Source organism: Acomys russatus, chromosome 11 (assembly GCF_903995435.1).
Source record: "Acomys russatus chromosome 11, mAcoRus1.1, whole genome shotgun sequence".
Lineage (NCBI taxonomy): Eukaryota > Metazoa > Chordata > Mammalia > Rodentia > Muridae > Acomys > Acomys russatus.
Window position 1 is genome coordinate 58,881,523 of NC_067147.1, and position 18,945 is coordinate 58,900,467.

Sequence of the window (18,945 nt, forward strand, 5' to 3'; positions counted from 1 at the left end):
CACTCAGCCTCCGTGTAAGACAGTCACCAGAGCACCTGTCTGTAGGTACCAACTGTCGGTGGCTGTAATAGTGAGAGAAATAGCCGGGTTCGCAATACAGGGGGGGACCCAGGGCACATTTAATGTGCACAACCTAGGTGACACTTAGATTTTTCCAAACCTATTTTATTTAGGGTCCTTAAGCATTTCTACCTCCCTTCTAGCCCACCAACTAGAGGTAGAGGAGAAAGAAAGTTGATAGCAAGAGGGGGTTGTGGACCTCTTTAGACAAGTCCCTGGGCCAACTCCACTCTTGTCAGGACACTGGCACCCAGACCAATAGCAAACACCAGCCGGGTGTGGTGGCGCACCCCTTTAATCCCAGCACTTGGGAGGCAGAGGCAGGCAGATCACTGTGTGAGTTCGAGACCAGCCTGGTCTACAAAGCCAGTCCAGGACAGCCACGGCTACACAGAGAGACTCTGTCTCGAAGAAAAAAAAAAAATAGCAAACACAAAACAGCAACATGAACCAGTAGCAGTGGCATGGTCCATCAGAAACAGCAAGGTTCCACGGAATCGGCATGAGTCGGTGGAAGTAGCCAGAATCAGCCAGAGTCCCAACTTCACTCGCGCGTTTCTCTCTGTGGAGTGAAGACCAGCAAAATATTGCATGGGACAGCAATGCAAAAAGAATCCCTTCCCTGCCTGTGGGGTTCAATGTCTATTCTCCCTAAACATCAGGCGCCCTCTCACACGACAGCTTCCAGAAAAACATCCTATGAAACAACTGAGTTTTGTTTTGTGTTTAGGTTGTTTGAGACAAAGTTTCTCTGCGTAACAAGGGAGAGAGGCCATCGTGATGTAATAAAGGTGTGGGGGGGTCCAAGATGGCCGGTGTCTTCCTCAGCCTCCTAAGCAGCAGGCTGCCTGCTGATGGACTGACCCACCATGTCCCAGGCCGGGGCCTGCTCAGGACACCAACTGACCATCCTGGCGAGGGAACTTCAGAAGCCTTGTAACCCCGCCCCCGGGAAGACTGGGTTTTTCAGCTGTCTGAGTCTCCTCTGCATGCAAAGGGTCTTTTTCTCTTCGTGTCTGCTGCAAGTGTGTGCGTGTTTTGGTAGCGTATGTGTGCAGGCATGTGTCCTTACCCTGACAACCACCTTTCTTCATTCTGTCTGCCATGTGTGAGGTTTCTCTCCTGCTACCTGTTGCACTTTAGATTTTTTTCCTGCCTTTTTATTTTAAATTATTATTTATTTATTTACTTATTTTGGTTTTTCGAGACAGGGTTTCTCTGTGTAGCCTTGGCTGTCCTAGACTCACTTTGTAGACCAGGCTGGCCTCGAGCTCACAGTGATCCGCCTGCCTCTACCTCCCAAGTGCTGGGATTAAAGGCGTGCGCCACCACGCCCGACTATTGGCTGATTTTTCAAAGTCAAGGTCTCAAGTAGCCCAGGCTGGCCTCAAATTCTGTGTAGCCAAGGGTGTTCCTAAACACCCAATCTTCCTGCTTCCACCTGCTGAGTGCGGGAATTACAGGCAACACCACTGACAAGGGAGACCTTAAAGGGCCCATCTGTGCCAGAGGTCCACTTCTGGAAACCCTGAACATTCTGGGCTTGGTTCTCTGTGGCCAAGCCAGAGGAAGAGAAAGCCAGGGCTGCAGCGTTCAATTTATTTCTAACTCCCACTTAGTATCTGAGGCAGTTTGAATGGGAAATATTCCCCCAGAGGCTCAGCTCTATGAATATTTGATGCCCAGTTGGTGGCTCTGTATGGGGAGGTGGCACAGCCTAGCTGGAAGGAGCGTGTCACAGGACAGGCTTTGGGGGACATGCTAGGAAAGCTCTCTATGGTCTTCCTAGAGGTGTATGAGAGGCCTTGTTACTCATGGACACCTCACAGCCCTCAGTGCCCGGGCTAACACAAGGCATAGGCCCCATTACCTGCTCTGCTGTCTCTCTGGGGGCCTGGGCTCAGAGAGCCTGCCCTGACTCCTGATCCCTTCCTGCTGGTCAGGGAGAGACAGACAAGGACCTAAGTCTTGTTAGCAGCAGGCCCAGGGTCACTTAGGCAATGCTGCCATGCCCACTTTTGTTGAGGGCAAGCACTGCAAAGCCTTCGTGGGGAGCCCAGCTGCAGGTGCAGCTCCCTGAACCTACTTCTGGGGGATCTGAAAGCTGGCCAGGAGGAAGTGGCCCTTCCGACAAGCAAACAAACTTCATACAGCGTTGACAGTTGTCCGTGGTCACCAGACTGGGATGCGCGTGGCAGGACACACAATGCAGTCTGTTAACCCCAGCCTTCAGGTTCCTTCATGGTTTCTCCAGCTCCTTTCCATCTCAGCGGAGCAGGGAGCCCGAGGACATGTCTGGTGGCCTTTCAAAGCTAGGGACCAGGACTAACAAGAAAATGTCCCCAGCAACCACATGGTGGCTACACACCATCTGTATTGTGTTGTGATACCCTCTTCTGGTCTGCAGGTGTACATGCAGGCAGAGCACTGTATGCATAATAAATAAATAAATAAATAAAGTTTTGGCCAGGCGCTGGTGGCACACGCCTTTAATCCCCACACTCAGGAGGCAGAGGCAGGCAGATCTCTGTGAGTTCGAGGCCAGCCTGGTCTACAAAGTGAGTCCAGGACAGCCAGGGCTACACAGAGAAACCCTGTCTCGAAAAACAAAACAACCCCAGACACACAGTAGGTGTTTTGTTGGTGGTCTGAAGTCACCGAGAGCAAGGCTGTGTGACTTCAGGCACAGAACTTAAGCTCTCTGAGATATAAGAATGTGTAGCTAGGATGAACGTGAGCTACTAGGTGATCTTTGTCTTCTAGAAGTTGATTTTAGAAAGCAGCTAAGGCCAGACATGGTGGCGCACACACGCACGCCTTTCATCCAGGTGCTCAGGAGGCGGAGGCAGGCAGATCTCTGTGAGTTGGAGCCAGCCTGGGCTACAGAGAGAGTTTCAGGACAACCAAGGCCCCATGGAGAAAACCCTGTCTCAAAAAACAAAACAACAACAAAAAAGAAAGCACAAAAGGAAGAAAAAAAGCAGTTAAGTTCATGTGGAATTGAGTCTGGTGACTAAGGCGAGGGATCGAGTTGAGAAATGTTCCTTTGAGTTCAAAACAAGGTGTAATTATAGCGCCCAGGCCTGTTTGTCCTGCTGGCCAGGAGGCAGGCAGATCAAAGCACCTGGTCCTTATCTGTGTCCCAGACCTGACTCTTGCCCTGCGCTGGACACACAGAATCCTCTGTCACCTCTGTCCCAAACCTGAGTGCCCATCCCATGCCTGTCTGCTGCTCTCAGAGTGTTGTGTCTGGGCCATCGCCTCCCTGTGCTGTGCTGTTTGTAGTCTTCCTTGTCATCCCATGTCCTTCCTGCCCCCGCCCAGCAGCCCCTGCCTGCGCCAATGCTAGGGAATTAAAATCAAGCACATTTACTCAAGATGACTCAAATAATGATTCATTATTATTTTATTTTATTTTATTTTATTTTATTTTATTTTATTTTATTTTTTGGTTTTCGAGACAGAGTTTCTCTGTGTAACAGCTATAGCTGTCCTGGAACTCCCTCTGTAGACCAGGCTGGCCTCGAACTCGCAGAGATCTGCCTGCCTCTGCCTACCAAGTGCTGGGATTGAAGGTGTGCACCATCACACCCGGCCTATTTTTATTTTTATAGTTATGTTTATTGCATATGTGTGTGCATGCCTGTGTGCATGCCTCTGCCTGTGTGTATGTGTGTGTGCATGTGTGTGTACATATGTCTGCGTATGTATGTGTGTATACATGTCTGCATGTGCGTGTATGTGTGTGTGCGCGCACTCGTGTGTGCTGGGATTACAGATTTGCATGCCCCCCCGCCCCCCCCCAGCTCTTTCACAAAACATTCTTTTTTTTTTGGTTTTTCGAGACAGGGTTTCTCTGTGTAGCCTTGGCCATCCTGGACTCACTTTGTAGACCAGGCTGGCCTCAAACTCACAGCAATCCGCCTGCCTCTACCTCCCGAGTGCTGGGATTAAAGGCGTGCACCACCTCGCCCGGCTCACAGAACATTCTTAATGAGTAGATGGACCACAGACAATCTCCACTTCTAACAAGTTCTAGATCAGTCCGGGCTACACAGCGAAACCATGTCTTAAATAAATAAATAAATACATAAATAAAAAACAAAAACTGGGAAATGGCACACACCAGGCCCTTGCTGCCACATGGTGGACAGAGAGAACTGATTTCAACAAATTAATCGATTGTCATCAGACATGGCATGTGTGCCATCTGCACATGCAATAAATAAATGTAAAAAAATTTAAATAAACATATCTCATCATGTCACATGATGGCAATCCTCACGCTCAGTACACTGGTGAGTCATGGGTTCCAGGCCAGCCACCCAGGGAGGCCCTGGCTACATAGTGAGACCCAGACTTTGGGGGGGGACACAACCTGGAGAGCCAGTCTAGCCTTTTCCTCTCCAGCGCCCCCGGCCCCTCCCACATGTCACATAGGGAAGTCCCTGAGTTGGGGCGTCCTTTAGGCTGCCGTACCGAGGAGAGCTGGGGGGTCCAGATCCTCCCCGCAGTGGCTGAGTCCATGGGCGGGACCTTCTTAATACTTAGAGCTGCGCAGGTGGGGAGAAGGCGCCCTGAGATTAGCAGGAGAGGAGAGGAAGCTAGGAGCTAGCTGCCAGGCCCTGGAGAGAAGTGACAGAGAGGCGCACAGAAGCACCATGCCGCTGCAGGAGGAGACCCTGAGGGAAGTATGGGCTTCAGACAGGTGGGAGCCCCCACATCGCCCCATCTGAACCCCAGGCCCAGTTTTGGGGGCCTAGTGGTGGGGGGAGTAGGACGCAAAAAAGACAACAACAGCCTGGTTCCTTTGTACCCTCAGTGGCCAGGAAGAGGACTGGCTGAGCCCAGAGCCCCCGCTGCGCCCCAAACAGGTGTGTCACCCGATTTGGGAATCGGAAAGGAGGTACAAAGGTGCCCCCAGGTGTTTATAGGAAGGGGGCTTCCTAGGAGAAGTCCGCTCACCGGCACCCACCTGTAGCTCTTTGCCTGGAGAGTTTAGGAGAAGAAAGGAGGTTTAGGATGTGGGGTGCCCAAGAGGACTAAGGGCTTTGGGTCTTGGAAGTGACCATCACACATGGATGGATCATCCACCCGGAGCAGGGGCTGCAGCACTCCTTGGGATAATCCTAGGCTATTTCTGGCGGCTCCAAGGGATTAGAGGGCGTGGGAGCTCCAGAGTCCCCTTCTTTCCCCGTAACCCCTATTCTGCAGCGACCCACCCAAGGACAGAAGTTGAGGAAAAAGAAATCCGAGACTCCCGAGTCCCCAGGATCCAAACCCCGCAAAGCTGGGGGTGAGTCGGGGTGTGTGTGTGCGCGCGCGCAGGAGGATGTGGGCACGGGAGGCTGAGGTGGGGTCCTCCAGGTCAGGTCCCTGCTAAGCCCCAGGTCTGGCCCCAGGTGGGCGCAGGAAGCACAAGGAGCCGCCTGCAGACCCAGCGGAGCCGCCGCCGCGCGCTGCTCAGACGGTCTACGCCAAGTTCCTGCGGGACCCAGAGGCCAAGAAGCCAGACCCCACGCAAACCTTCCTGGTTGCGCGTGCACCAGACGGAGGAGGCGGTGAGTGAGGGGAGGGGGATGAGGAACAGAATTGGCCCAGGGAAGCAGGTGTCACCACCGGGGCACCAAACCCAGAGGTGGGTGCCCCTGCTCTTTACCCAGTACATTTATGGGGAGCCTTAAGTACCCCAGATGGGTAAGAAGCAGCCGCGTGAGGACAGGAGATGGCAAGTGGGGACGGTGGGAAGGCAAACTGAAACACATAGGTAGACAGGTCAGGAGGGAGGGTGACAGGGCGCAGAGCAGGGTGCCTCCCACCGCAGCCCACTTCAGGAAGATGCGGGGAGCCCCACAGCACCCTGCAGGGCCTGGACTTCCGGAGCCTGTTACCGGAGTATTCTATCCACAGAGGAAGAAGAGGATTCGGAGGATTTGGATGACGATGAAGAGGAAGAGGAGGAAAGGGGGGGAAAGGAGAAATGCTCTCTGCCCCCCAAGAAACCATCCAAGGAAAGAGAGAGGAAAGGCGAGAGCCTGGGCGCAAGGGGTAGGTGCTGGGAGCGCGCAGGAAGCCATGGGCAGGCAGAGAGAGACCCCAGCGCTCCAGCCTTGTCACCTCCAGCCTTGTACAGAGGCTATGCCTCCTCTGGCCCTTTTCGTCATTGATGGTCCCTAAGGAGATCAGTTCTCAAGGCTGCCACATACTGCAGAGGAGCCGGGAGAACTCTGTTTTCTTTGTGGGATTTCGCTTTAACGCTATGTGGATTCGCATATATATATGAGACAGGGTTTCTCTATGTAGCCCTGGCTGTCTTGGACTGGCTTTATAGACCAGGCTGGCCTGGAACTCATGGGCATCTGCCTGTCTCTGCCGCTCTGAGTGCTGGAATTAAAGGTCTGTGCCACCATGCCCGGCAAGTTATAGTGTTATCATTTATTTTATTTTATTTTATTTTAGGTTTTTCAAGACAGGGTCTCTCTGTGTGCCCTTGGCTGTCCTGGACTTGCTTTTGTAGACCAGGCTGGCCTTGAACTCACAGAGTTCCGCCTGCCTCTGCCTCCCGAGTGCTGGGATTAAAGGCGTGTGCCACCACTGCCTGGCTTAGAGTTATAATTTTTTTTAAGTAGATGAAAGTAAGAAGAAATATTTGGCTAAAGACCTAGGTGCCTGCCCAGGAAGGTCTGGTCAGAAATGTGCGGGATACTGGGATCTGGTCTCTGTGGGGTCACAGAGGCTAAGAGCTGGGGTTGGGGAGGGTCTCTGGAGGAGGGTCAGAGGCGCAAGCGAAAGCCTGGTATTCCCTCCCTCACCCATCCCTTCCACACCTCCTACGCTGGTTCCTAGCCAACAGACCAGAGCTCCCTCTCTGGCTTTCAGCGCCCTTGAAGCTTGGTGAACGTGGTTCTTAGCTCCAATAGGTTTCTTCTTCCCCTGACCCCTGCCCACTCACTTCCAACTCATCTCCTATTCCCAGGGGACCCAGGAAGCCCCGATGCCCCTCCGAAACCACTCCGAACCAAGAAGAAGGAGGCGGGGGAGGGAAGCAAGCTGAGAAAGGCCAAGAAGAAAGGTAAACTAGACAGCGGGGTGGGGAGGGTGGGGGACTGGGGGGAGGGGGCGCGCATGACAGGGGCGGGGGAGGGGGGGACGTGGCGCTGTGGAGACTCCTTCTTGTATCTTCTCTGCAGGGGCTGGGGAGACTGACAAGGACGCCTCGGGGACCCCAGGCGCCGTGAGGAAAAAGGTTCCAGCAGCCATGTTCCTGGTCGGCGAAGGGGGCTCCTCTGAGAAGGGCGTGAAGAAGAAAGGTGAGCAGTTGAAGGGTGCTGGGGACGTGAACATCGCCTAAGCAGAGCCGAGTGCGCATGTGAGCGAGAGCTAGGCCACACTGGGGGAGGGGCGCATCTTGCACCCCTGATCTCGAGGCTCTGACCAGAATGAGAGTTGACCTTTTTATGGCTGTGGAGAGGATTAAAAGGAGTTGGAAAAACCTAGCCAATTGGGGTGAAGGGTCTACAGCCTTTCCCCCTCTGTGCTCAGGGCCCCCCAAAGGATCAGAAGAGCAGGAGAAGGAGGAGGAGGAGGAAGAAGAGGCATCTGCAGTGATGAAGAACAGCAATCAGAAGGGCAGAGCGAAAGGGAGAGGCAAAAAGGTTGTCACCGAGGGGCAGGTGTCTGGGGGCTTCTGGGTGAGGACCTGGCTCCCCATCTGTGACAGGGCACTAGGCCTAGGAACATCAGGTTCATGGGCAGGGAAGAGGCATGGCTCAGGACCCCCATGGTCCTATGAGCTCTGCTGTCCCGGCCTCCCCTCTGCAGGACAACCACCATACAGCCCTCTGTGAGAAGCATCATCAGGAAGGCTGAGCTCACAGCAGCAGAGCACTGGCTCTTTGCAGGGAGGGACGGGATGGGAGGGAATACGATGTAGCCCAGGCTAGCTTAGAACGCCAGATCTTTCTGCCTTAGCCTTGACTGGTTCTGGGGTCACAGGTAGGAGTCTCTGCCTGACTTCCAGGAGGCACATTTTACCCATATTTGGGGGACAGTGAGTGGCTGGGAGTTGGCTAGCTGGACCAGTTGTTAAAATGTTCCAGTCTGCTCCTCTGAGTTCACCTCTCAGGACTTCTAGCCTCCCAGTCACCAAACGGCTCTGGGTCCATGTGCATAGACCCCTAGCGCATGGGAAGTGCAGACAGCAGGATCAGAGCTAACCTCAGCTACCTAGTGAGGTTGAGACAAGCCTGGCCTACATGAATCCCTGTCTCAAAAATAAAATAGGACCACAAGAAAAAGAAAGAAAAAAGCTGGGCGTGGTGGCACACGCCTTTAATCCCAGCACTCGGGAGGCAGAGGCAGGCGGATCGCTGTGAGTTCGAGGCCAGCCTGGTCTACAAAGTGAGTCCAGGATGGCCAAAGCTACACAGAGAAACCCTGTCTCGAAAAACCAAAAAAAAAAAAAAAAGAAAAGAAAAGAAAAAGAAAGAAAAAAAGCTCTGCCTCAAAAACAAAAACAAAACAAACAAACAAAAATAAAATAAAATAAAAAAGAAAGAAAGAAAGAAAAAAAGAAGAAAAGAAAGCTGGGCAATACTGGCCGGAGGATCTCTGTGAGTTCAAGGCCAGCCTGGTCTACAAAGTAGGACAGCCAAGGCTATACAGAGAGATTGCCTCCAAAAGAAAGACAGGCAGCCCTCCACACAGCAGGCCTTTGAAAGTCACAGGTGTAGAAATGTTTGACTAAGTGATGACTTTTCCCACCTCGCATTCCAGACATAGTCTCCTGTTTCCCAGGTTTCTTCTGGAGCACAGTCAAGATGGTCATTTGCCCCTTGGCCGAGGGCCACAGGCTGTGCCTTACCTCACACACAGTGTAGAGCTGCTCTCGGCAAAGTGCTCACGGATAACTCTGACGCCTCAGGTCCTGAAGTCCCCAGCCTGATAGGTCAGGCTCTCCCCTGAGGCACCTGCTTCCCTCCCGTGAAGAACAGAACAGCAGGAGAAAGGGCACCAGGTCACACCCTGCCTCTTTCTGTAGCTTGGTGTTACTAGGAAATTCTCCAAGAGCAAAGTGAGCTGACAGGATCATGAGTCAGCTATGTCCTGCTGCATAACAAATGCCCCCCTCCCCAAGCTTTCCTGCTTCCAAGGGTCATAAACCTAAGGACAGCTTCCCCAAACCATGTGGGCTCATGGTGTATTCACCAGAAAGACTGGCTAGGAATGGACAGTTAATTTCTCTCTTTCTTTTTCTTTTTGGTTTTTTTGAGACAGGGTTTCTCTGTGTAGCCTTGGCTGTCCTGGACTCGCTTTGTAGACCAGGCTGGCCTCGAACTCACAGAGATCCACCTGCCTCCCAAGTGCTGAGATTAAAAGCATGCGCCACCACGCCCAGCTAGGACAGTTGTTTCTCGCTAAGGTGGTTTAGTCCTTGGATGGAGACCTCTCTTCCTCTCAGTATGACCTTTCCTGTAGGCATGGCAAGACCTCAATTACTATACAACAGGGACAGCCGCCCCAGTGTGTTAATGAGAACAGAAAGAGTTGCTATTTGGAGAATGAGACGTGGTGGTGCACATCTCTACACTGAGAGGTCAAGGAGGATTGGAGTGAGGCCAGCCTGGGCTACAGAGTAAGTTTGAGGCCAGGCCCAGCTGTACAGTAAAACCCTATATGAAGTAAATAAAATAGGGGCTAGAGAGATGGCTCAGTGGTGAAGAGCACTTACTGCTCTGCCAGAGGCCCTGGGTTCAGTTCCCAGCAGCCACATGGCAGCTCACAACCATCCATAACAGAGGATCCTGTACCCTCTCCTGGCTTCCAGAGGCACCAGGCACACATGAGGTGCACAGACATACATGCAGACAAAACTCACATATATTACAAAAAACCCTGTCTTTAAAAACAAAAATACAGGACAGGCAAGGCTACACAGAGAAACCCTGTCTCCAAAAACAAAACAAAACAAAACAAAACAAAACAAAACAAAAACAAAAAACAAAAATAAGAGCCTGGTGTATTGGTGCACACCTGTAATCTCAGCACTTGGGAAGCAGAGGCAGGTGGATTGCTATGAGTTCGAGGACAGCCTGGTCTACAAAGTGAGTCCAGGACAGCCAAGACTACACAGAGAAACCCTGTCTCAGAAAAACAAACAAACAAACAAAAAGCCAAAAAAAAAAACAAAAAACAAATAAATAAATAAAAATTAAAATTAAAACAAAAATGAACTTGAGATGTGGAGGCAGGTGGCACACACCTGTAATCCCCAGCATTTGAGGAGGCACAGACAAGCACATCTCTGTGAATTTGAGGCCAGCCTGGTCCAGGACAGCCAAGGCTACACAGAGAAACCCTGTCTCAAAAAACAGAAAGAAAGAAAGAAAGGTTGTATCCAGCTGACAGAGCCTTGATGGTGGCACCTGAACTTGATCTGGGACTATCTAGACCCAAGCTAAATAGTTATACTAAATCACAGATTTCCAGCACCTTCTATCATAGGGCTGCGCGTGGGAGTGGGAGGTACCTCAGCTCTCAGGCCTGGATGCTAGGTCTAGCTCTTTTCTCACTCCAGAAAGTGGTGAGTGGTGACCCGTCCTTCCTGGGGTGCAGAGAGGGGAATTATGGAGTGGGGTACCCTAGCTGATGCACCATCTGCCCACACAGAAGGAGGAGGAGAGGGCCCCATCTCCCCCTGTGGAAGTAGGTGACCCCCGAGAGTTTGTGCTGAAGCCAGCGCCCCAGGGCCGGGCAGTACGCTGCCGGCTGACACGTGACAAGAAGGGCATGGACCGCGGCATGTACCCGTCCTACTTCCTGCACCTGGACACGGAGAAGAAGGTCGGGAGAAAGGGGCTGGGGGCGGTGTCTAGGGCTGGGGGCGGTGTCTAGGGCTGAGGGCGGTGCCTGTCTAAGGCCTCCCTGGTCCCCCAGTTCCATCAGCCTTGCTCGTCACCTCTTTTGGGGCCCCCTTCTTTGTAGGTGTTCCTTTTGGCGGGCAGAAAGCGCAAGCGGAGTAAGACAGCCAACTACCTCATCTCCAGTGACCCCACCAACCTGTCCAGGGGAGGGGAGAATTTCATCGGAAAGCTGAGGTGCGGCTGCGCTTCTGTGCCCCGACATGGGGTGCTCCACAGACATTCCCCCAGCCTAGGGCATTTCACACTCTGCCATGCATAGGTCTCTCGCGGGCCTTGTCTAGATGACTTTGGGGCATGGGGTGGGGTGGGCTCCTGCATGCCAAAGTCTCCCTTAGGAGATGCAGAGTGTGCAGACCTGACCAATGATATCCCAGAGAAGGGCTGTAGCCTCATAGGGCTGGGCCAGGCCTGTGGCCTTTGTCATTGAGAATTAGCACCTCCCACGTAGTATCTTTTCTAGGGAGGTGTACTGCAGGGTGTGGTGGTGTACACGCCTATAATCCCAGCACTTGGGGAGTAGAAAGTATCCGGAGTTCAAGGTCATTTTTGGCTGAATAAGGAACTTGAGGCCAGCCTGGGCTACATTAGATGCTGTCCAATGGAGGTGGGGTTGGGGTGAGGATGTGCCTCAGTTACTGCACTGGGAGGCAAAGGCAAGCAGAGCTTGGTGAGTTCAAGGCCACCCTAGTCTACACTGTGAGACATTGTCTCAAAAGCAAACAAAAGCGTCAGGGGGTGGTGACACATTCCTTTAATCCCAGCACTCAGGGAGGCAGAGGCAGGTGGATCTCTGTGAGTTCCAGGCCAGCCTGGTCTACAAGGCAAGTCCAGGACAGCCAGGGCTAACAAATAAACCCTGTTTCCATAAACCAAACTAATGCTGGGCGTGGTGGTGCACACCTTTAATCCCAGCACTCAGGGAGGCAGAGGCAGGTGGATCTCTGAGTTTGAGGCCAGCCTGATCTACATAGTGAGTTCCAGGACAGCCAGGGCTACACAGAGAAACCCTGTCTCAAAAAAAACCAAAGAACAACAACCAAACCAAACCAAACCAAAACAAACCAGCCAAATATGATTTCTTTCTTTAAAAAAAAAAAAAGATTTACTTATTTTTGTTTTATGTGCATTGGAGTTTTGCCTGCCGGCATGTCTATGAGGGTGTCAGATCCCCTGGTGTTGGGATTACAGACAGTTGTGAGCTGCCATGTAGGTACTGGGAATTGAACCCGGGTCCTCTGGAAGAACAGCTAATGCTTTTAATCACAGAGCCATCTTTCCAGCCCCAAGATTTCTTTTCTTTTTCTTTTTCTTTCTTTCTTTCTTTCTTTCTTTTTTTTTTTTTTTTGTCATATAAACCAGAGGGGGCCCATAGCTATTCTGAATTGCAGGGGAAAGCTGAGGGCCAGCAAGATAGCAAAGCAGGTGAGTGGCCTTGCCACCAAGCCTGATGACATGAGTTCAATCCCTGGGAGACACATGTTGGAAGGAGAGTACTGAGGCCAGGTGGTGGTGGCACATGCCTGTAATCCCAGCACTCAGGAGGCAGAGGCAGGGGGATCGCTGTGAGTTCGAGGCCAGCCTGGTCTACAAAGCTAGTCCTGGACAGCCAAGGCTACACAGAGAAACCTTGTCTCAAAAAGCCAAAAAAAAAAAAAAAAAAAAGGAGGGACCTGCCTCCTCTGAGCTTCAGTGTGTACACAGCCAACACTCCTACGTTCGCTGAGCCAACTCAACTGAGACAGCCGAGGCTTTCCTAGGGCCATACAGAGGGAGTCAAAATCTGAATGATTTCCTTTATTCTTTTTAAATGTTATTAGTCTGGGTATGGTGTGTGCAGGCACTTGTATGTCCAGTATGGGGTGTTTTGGTTGTTGTTGTTGTTGTTTGTTTGTTTGTCTGTTTTTGTTTTTTGAGACAGGGTTTCTCTGTGTAGACTTGACTGTCCTGGACTCGCTTTGTAGACCAAGCTGGCCTCGAACTCACAGCGATCCCCCTGCTTCTGCCTCCCACCCTGGCTCCAGTATGTTAATGTAGAGATCAAAGAACAGCTTTGTGGGGTCGGCTCTCTTTCTTCCTTTGTGTGGGTCCCAGGGATCAAACCTGGGTCCTCAGGCTGTGCTACAGACACTAGTGACCACTGAGCTGCCCGGCTAGCCTTACTTTTGATTTTTCTTTTTTTCTTTTTTTTTTTTTTGAGACAGGGTCTTATGTAGCCCAGGCTGGTGAGGATGACCTCAGCTGTCGCCACACCTGGCTTTGTTTTTCCTGCTGCTAGAGGTTGAACTCAGGACCTGAGGCATGCAAGAAGTGCTACACCACTAAGCCCCAACAGCCAGACTGTTTCAAAATAACAATGCTATACAGTAATAATAATTTTAAAAGTTCTCCTCTTCAAGGGAAGCCTGGATTAGGTCACATGACCTGCTTAGTTCCAAGTCACACAGTGCCCCTTGCTCTTGTTTGCTTGTTTGGTTTTTGATCTTTCAAGATAGGGTCCTCAGGCTGGAGAGGTGGCTCAGCGGTTAAGAGCACTGGCTGCTCTTCCAGAGGTCCTGAGTTCAATTCCCAGCAACCACACGGTGGCTCACAACCATCTGTAATGAGAGCTGATGCCCTCTTCTGTTGTACAGGCACGTGTGCAGGCAGAACATTGCATGCATAATAAATAAATCTTAAAAAAAAAAAAAAAAAAAAAAGATAGGGTTCCTGTGTAACAGCTCTGGCTGTTCTGGTATTCTGCAGGCCAGGCTGGCCTCAAACTCACAGAGATGCACCTGCCTCTGCCTCCCAAGTGCTGGGATTAAAGGCGTGTGCCACTACTACTGCCCGCTAGCCCTTGCTCTTGAACCAGGAGGTTGCGGGAAGGGTCTTGGGGTGAGGGGTGGTAGGTATACCCTTGCCTTGGCCCAATTTTTGTCCGCACCCTCAGGTCTAACCTCCTGGGCAACCGTTTCACCGTCTTTGACAACGGGCAGAACCCACAGCGAGGTGGAGGTAGGGACGTGGAGAGCCTGCGCCAGGAGCTGGCAGCTGTGGTCTATGTAAGAAGCCACCTTCCTCCCCTGCCCCCTGCCCCCCCCTCACCATGCCAGGCCCTCTTCAGGTAAGATGAAGCCTGATGTCCATCTCTCTGTTTCAGGAAACCAATGTGTTAGGCTTCCGGGGACCACGTCGCATGACGGTCATCATCCCCGGGATGAACTCCGACAACGAGAGGGTCCCTATCCGTCCTCGAAACGTGAGCTCCCCATTTTCCTTCCTATCCTCCCCCCCCCCCACCCTGTCCTTGCTTTCTACTGACCCACTCAACGAAGTCAGGGCCAGAGAGTCAACTTGCCCAAGTGCTTGTCACAGATTCCTTCTGACCACCTGCAGAACGAACTCAGGTTCTCTGTTACCGAACTCATATGGGGGGCATGGTGGCACCCTCCTGTAACCCCCAGAACCTGGGAGGTGGAGGTGGGTGGATCAGTAATTGAAGGGTCATCTCTAGTTACCCATTGAGGGTTCGAAGCCAGCTTGAGCTGCTTGTGACCCTGTCTCAAAGAAATAAACAGGGCCAGAGAGATAGCTCAGCAGCTAAGAGAACATATTTTTCTTTTAGTTTGTTTTTGTTTTGTTTTGTTTTGTTTTTGGGGGGGGGGGTTGTTTTCTGAGGCAGGGTCTTACTATGTAGACCAAGCTGGCGTTGAACTCACAGAGATCTGCCTGCCCTCTGCCTCCTGAGTGCCAGGGTGAGAGGCGTGCGCCACCGCGAAGCAATGTGACCCCTCCCAAAGCTAGAAAACCCGCAGAGAAAGGTAGACTGCCGACAGTGACGATGACAAATGAACAAAGGCTGGGAGATGGCAGAGACGGTGGTTAAGTGTTATGGGAGGGTGGGAGGAGAACAGAGGTGGGCAGCTGAGCCACATGCCTGTCGTGTGCCATGCAGGTTTCAATCCTGGCCTCAGCGATGCAAGGTGGGCGGCCTTTCATGTCTGGGGTCTAGGTTTAGGGGAAATGACATTCGGTGAGGAGAGCCTGTGCAAAGGCCCTGAGACAGAAGGTATCTGGTGAGTTGAGGGTCAGTAAGAGGACCACCATGGCTCTAAAGGTCATGAGGGCTGATTCCAAGGGGCAGAAGGTACCTGTTTTACTGGATTTTTTTTTTTTTTTTTTTTTTCTCTGAAAGAAAGGAGATGTCATCGAAGAGTTTGGGCCCAAGGAAAGGCACTTTAAAGAAACAAAGTTGGAATGTGTGCAGTGTGGGATGAGAGGGAGAGCTAAGTGTCCTGGGCTCTGTAGCTCTTGTAGGCCGGGTGAGCCTGGGGTTGGAGAGACCGATGAGTGGCATGTCCCATGTTCCTGGGTGACTGATGTCACTTTACTCATTTACAGTGAAAAGTAATACGGCTGTCAGCTGCTCGTTCCAGGGAGACCAGGCTGTCATCAGAGGCCAAGCTGGCCAGGAGGCTGAGCTCTGTAGGTTCTGTGGGCCGCACAATTCCTTCTTCTAAGCCCACTCAGTAAGGACCAAGGTCCAAATGTGCCACTGAAGTGCTCAGAGTACTGCCTGGTGGGCTGAGGTGGCTCACCTGGCAGGGTATTCAGCTGGCAGATATGAGAGGCTCTGGGTTCCATCTTAGTGCCGCAAAATCCAGGCATCAGGCACCATGGCGCACTCCTGCAATCCCAGCACTCAGGAGGTAGAGGCAGAAAGATCCGACAGTTAAGGTTATCCTCAGCCACATAGAGAATTTGAGGTCAGCCTGGGCTATATGGGACCCTGAAAAACACACACACACACACACACACACACACACACACACACACACACTAAAAGAGGGCTTGGAGATACCTCTGTCAATAAAGTACCCGCTGCACAAGCACGGGGCCTGCAAGCACATCCCCAGCATCCATGTAAAAGCTACACACAGTGTTGTGTCCCCGTCACCCAGCACTGGACAGGTAGAGAGAGCCGGGTGGATCCCTGAAAGCATTGACCACCCAGCCAAATTCAGTCAACGAGCTCTAGGTTCAGCAGGAGACTAGAAGGTTCTAGAGCACCAGTGACACAAAACTCCGGCTGGGTCCCAGCTGTGCCTTTCTACTCTTTCTCCTCAGCGCTGCTCTCTCTGGCATCTGCTGCTGCCCTGTGTGGGCCCTGCAGTGCGGGCTGAATGTCAGCTGCCTACACTCGCCAGTCCCCTGAGTGAGCCCAGCCACCTCTAACCACCCTTTCTTTGTCGCCTCTCCTTGGGTACCCCAGTCCAGCGATGGGCTGCTGGTTCGCTGGCAGAACAGGGCGCTGGAGAGCCTCATCGAACTGCATAACAAGCCTCCCATCTGGAATGACGGCAGTGGCTCCTACACCCTCAACTTCCAGGGCCGCGTCACCCAGGCCTCAGTCAAGAACTTTCAGATTGTGCACACTGAAGACCGTGAGTAGCTAAGGGCCACCCAGAACTTTCCCATCAACCCCCCCCCCTCCTGCCACCCTTGGGCAGGTGCTGGGACATCCCTATGAATACCATGCTGAAGGATGCAGAGCAGGGGTTAGGGCTCAAGGCCACACAGAGGAAAAGAGTGGGTTAGAACGTATTGGTATCAAGATGGATGTCTTTCCTCCCTGTTTTTCGAGACAGGACTTCTCTGGGTAGCCTTAGCCATCCTGGACTCACTCTGTAGACCAGGCTGGCCTCAAACTCAGTGATCCACCTGCCTCTGCCTCCCGAGTGCTGGGAGCAAAGGCGTGTGCCACCACACCCTGCTTCAAGATAAATTGTCTTAAGACTAGGTCTCACTGTATTGACTTGGCTGTTCTGAAACTCTCTGAGGACCTGGCTGGCCTCAGACTCACAGAGATCCCCCTGTCTTGGCTTCCCCAGTGCAAGGATTAAAGGTGTGACAATCAAAAAGAAAAAAAAAAAAGGTGTGACTGTCTGCCCCACTAAGACAGAGCAGGGATTGTTAGGGTTTGGGTAGCAGCACACACCAGTGTGTGTGTGTGTGTGTGTGTGTGTGTGTGTGTGTGTTCGAGGACAACCCACTGAACTCAGCACTCTCCTTCCATCACTTAAGCTCTGGGAATCAAATTCAGGTCAGCAGGCTTGGCAGCAAGTAGGAAATATGGACCGTGTATTCTAAGTGTCTACAACTTTTTTGTTTGTTTGTTTTTCAAGACATGGTTTCTCTGTGTAGCCCTGGCTGTCCTGGACTTGATTTTTTCAGACCAGGCTGGCCTCAGACTCACAGAGATCCACCTGCCTCTGCCTCCTGAGTGCTGAGATCACAGACATGTGCCACCACACCCAAGGAGTTTTGTTTTTGGTTTTTTTGAGGCAGGGTCTTTCTGTGTAGCCTTGGCTGTCCTGAATTTACTTTGTAGACTAGGCTGGCCTCTGAACTCACAGAGATCTGCCTGCTTCTACCTTGAACTCACAGAGATCTGCCTGCCTCTGCCTCCCAAGTGCTGAGATCACAGACATGTGCCACCACACCCAAAGAGTTTGTTTTTGTTTTTGTTTTTTTAGGCAGGGTTTCTCTGTGTAGCCTTGGCTGTCCTGAATTTACTTTGTAGACCAAGCTGGCCTCTGAACTCACAGAGAGCTGCCTGCTTCTGCCTCCCAAGTGCTGGGATTAAAGGCGTGCACCACTGCACCTTTATATGTGCGCACCTGCATGAATTATGTGTACCTGTGTGCGCAGGTGCCCACAGAGGCCGGAGGGTCCCAGATGCCCTGGAACTGGAGTTGCAGGCAATTGTATGGGTGCTCAGCAACTGTACCTGAGTCCTCTGAAAGAGCAGTACGTGCTGACAACTCACAGACCGCCCTTGAAGACTTACTGAGGGAAAGGAGTGGCCCTCTCAGAAGCTTGGGAAAGAGGTCCCACCAGGAGTGCCACACAAAGGACTCCAGGGTTGGACGATTTGGCCAAAGCTAAGCTATGCCAATCCCCAAACCAGACTTGGGCAGAAGGCTTTGTGTTTTAAGGTGGCTGGCCTGGCCCTCAGAGGGAGTTTTAGGCCAGGACATGTGGGAGAGGTGTAGGAGAAGGATTAGGGGTTCAAGGTTAACCTTGGCTACAGGAAGTTCTGTCTCAGAAGGGATAGGGAAGGCGGGAAGTGGGCGGTGATTAACATTGATTGGAACTGGTAGCTCTGATCAGAACGGGAGAGGCCTGAGTCTTAGGGCAACTGGGTAAAAGAGGGAACACTTGGGGTCTGAACCAGGGTCAAAGGCCGGCCTTACGGACTTGGGGCAAGACTGAGGAATGAGGCCAAAAGACAACAGAAAAGCCGGTGAGGGAAGGGTTCTGGTTGGGGCAAGTTTGACAGGGTCCTGTACTGCTAGATTTCAGGTTTGCTGTAGCCCCTGGCGTCAGCTGATAAGGTGAGGCCCCTGCCCTGTGGACTTGGTGTGACAGACCCTGAACAGGAGGGGCTGGTTGGATGACACAGAAAGAGGAAGGTGGCTGTAGGCTGCCTAGGGGCAGTGACTTGGAGTCAAGGAGAAAGACTTCCCTATGCTGAGGGTTTGTCTACCAATATCGGGTCCGAAGTCACCCCACTCTCATTGTTCACAGCCGACTATATAGTGCTACAGTTCGGCCGCGTGGCTGAGGACGCCTTCACCCTGGACTACCGGTACCCGCTGTGCGCCCTGCAAGCCTTCGCCATCGCCCTCTCCAGCTTCGACGGGAAGCTGGCCTGCGAGTGACCCCACAACCCCTCAGGGCTGGGAAAGCATTCAGTTGGGGCGGGGTAGGGTCCCTCCCCTACAGCTCCCACGGAAGGGCTCACCCCTCTGCCTCTCGGTGACCTCGGCGCATCCTCCAGCCTGGCACCGACCGAGGCGGAGGGGATGGAGATGAACATCTGGTTACACAGCAATGCTTGCCTCGCCTCCTTCTCCCCAGCCACTTCCTTCCAGGGAGCGCGAGTCTGATGATCGAAGCCCCTCCGGGTCTGCTCTGGGGG

The 18,945-nt window shown here is 52.4% G+C and overlaps 1 protein-coding gene across 3 annotated transcripts; it reads left to right on the top strand.

Moving 5' to 3' along the window:
• Positions 1 to 4,721: 4,721 nt before the first annotated feature.
• Tulp1 (TUB like protein 1) lies at positions 4,722 to 18,924 on the top strand. Of its 3 annotated transcripts, none has more exons than XM_051153441.1 (14): positions 4,722 to 4,768; positions 4,883 to 4,934; positions 5,275 to 5,356; positions 5,463 to 5,625; positions 5,957 to 6,108; positions 7,037 to 7,132; positions 7,251 to 7,370; positions 7,603 to 7,718; positions 10,729 to 10,902; positions 11,044 to 11,156; positions 13,912 to 14,023; positions 14,122 to 14,220; positions 16,234 to 16,405; positions 18,552 to 18,924. In XM_051153441.1, the coding sequence occupies exons 1-14, from the start codon at positions 4,722 to 4,724 to the stop codon at positions 18,683 to 18,685; spliced, it is 1,632 nt and encodes a 543-aa protein (XP_051009398.1). In that variant the 3' UTR covers positions 18,686 to 18,924. The 3 variants fall into 3 exon arrangements, with proteins under 3 accessions (XP_051009398.1, XP_051009399.1, XP_051009400.1); XM_051153442.1 differs by having other exon boundaries at positions 5,463 to 5,621; positions 5,971 to 6,108; XM_051153443.1 differs by lacking the exon at positions 5,463 to 5,625 and having other exon boundaries at positions 5,971 to 6,108.
• Positions 18,925 to 18,945: the final 21 nt, after the last annotated feature.

Bases quoted from the DNA above. Each gene is read 5' to 3' on its own strand.
- Tulp1 (XM_051153441.1), top strand. From the start codon at position 4,722: ATGCCGCTGCAGGAGGAGACCCTGAGGGAAGTATGGGCTTCAGACAG. The intron at 7,719-10,728 runs GTCACCGAGGGG...CTGCCCACACAG, and splicing joins AAGGGAGAGGCAAAAAGGTT to AAGGAGGAGGAGAGGGCCCC. The intron at 14,024-14,121 runs GTAAGAAGCCAC...TCTCTGTTTCAG, and splicing joins AGCTGGCAGCTGTGGTCTAT to GAAACCAATGTGTTAGGCTT.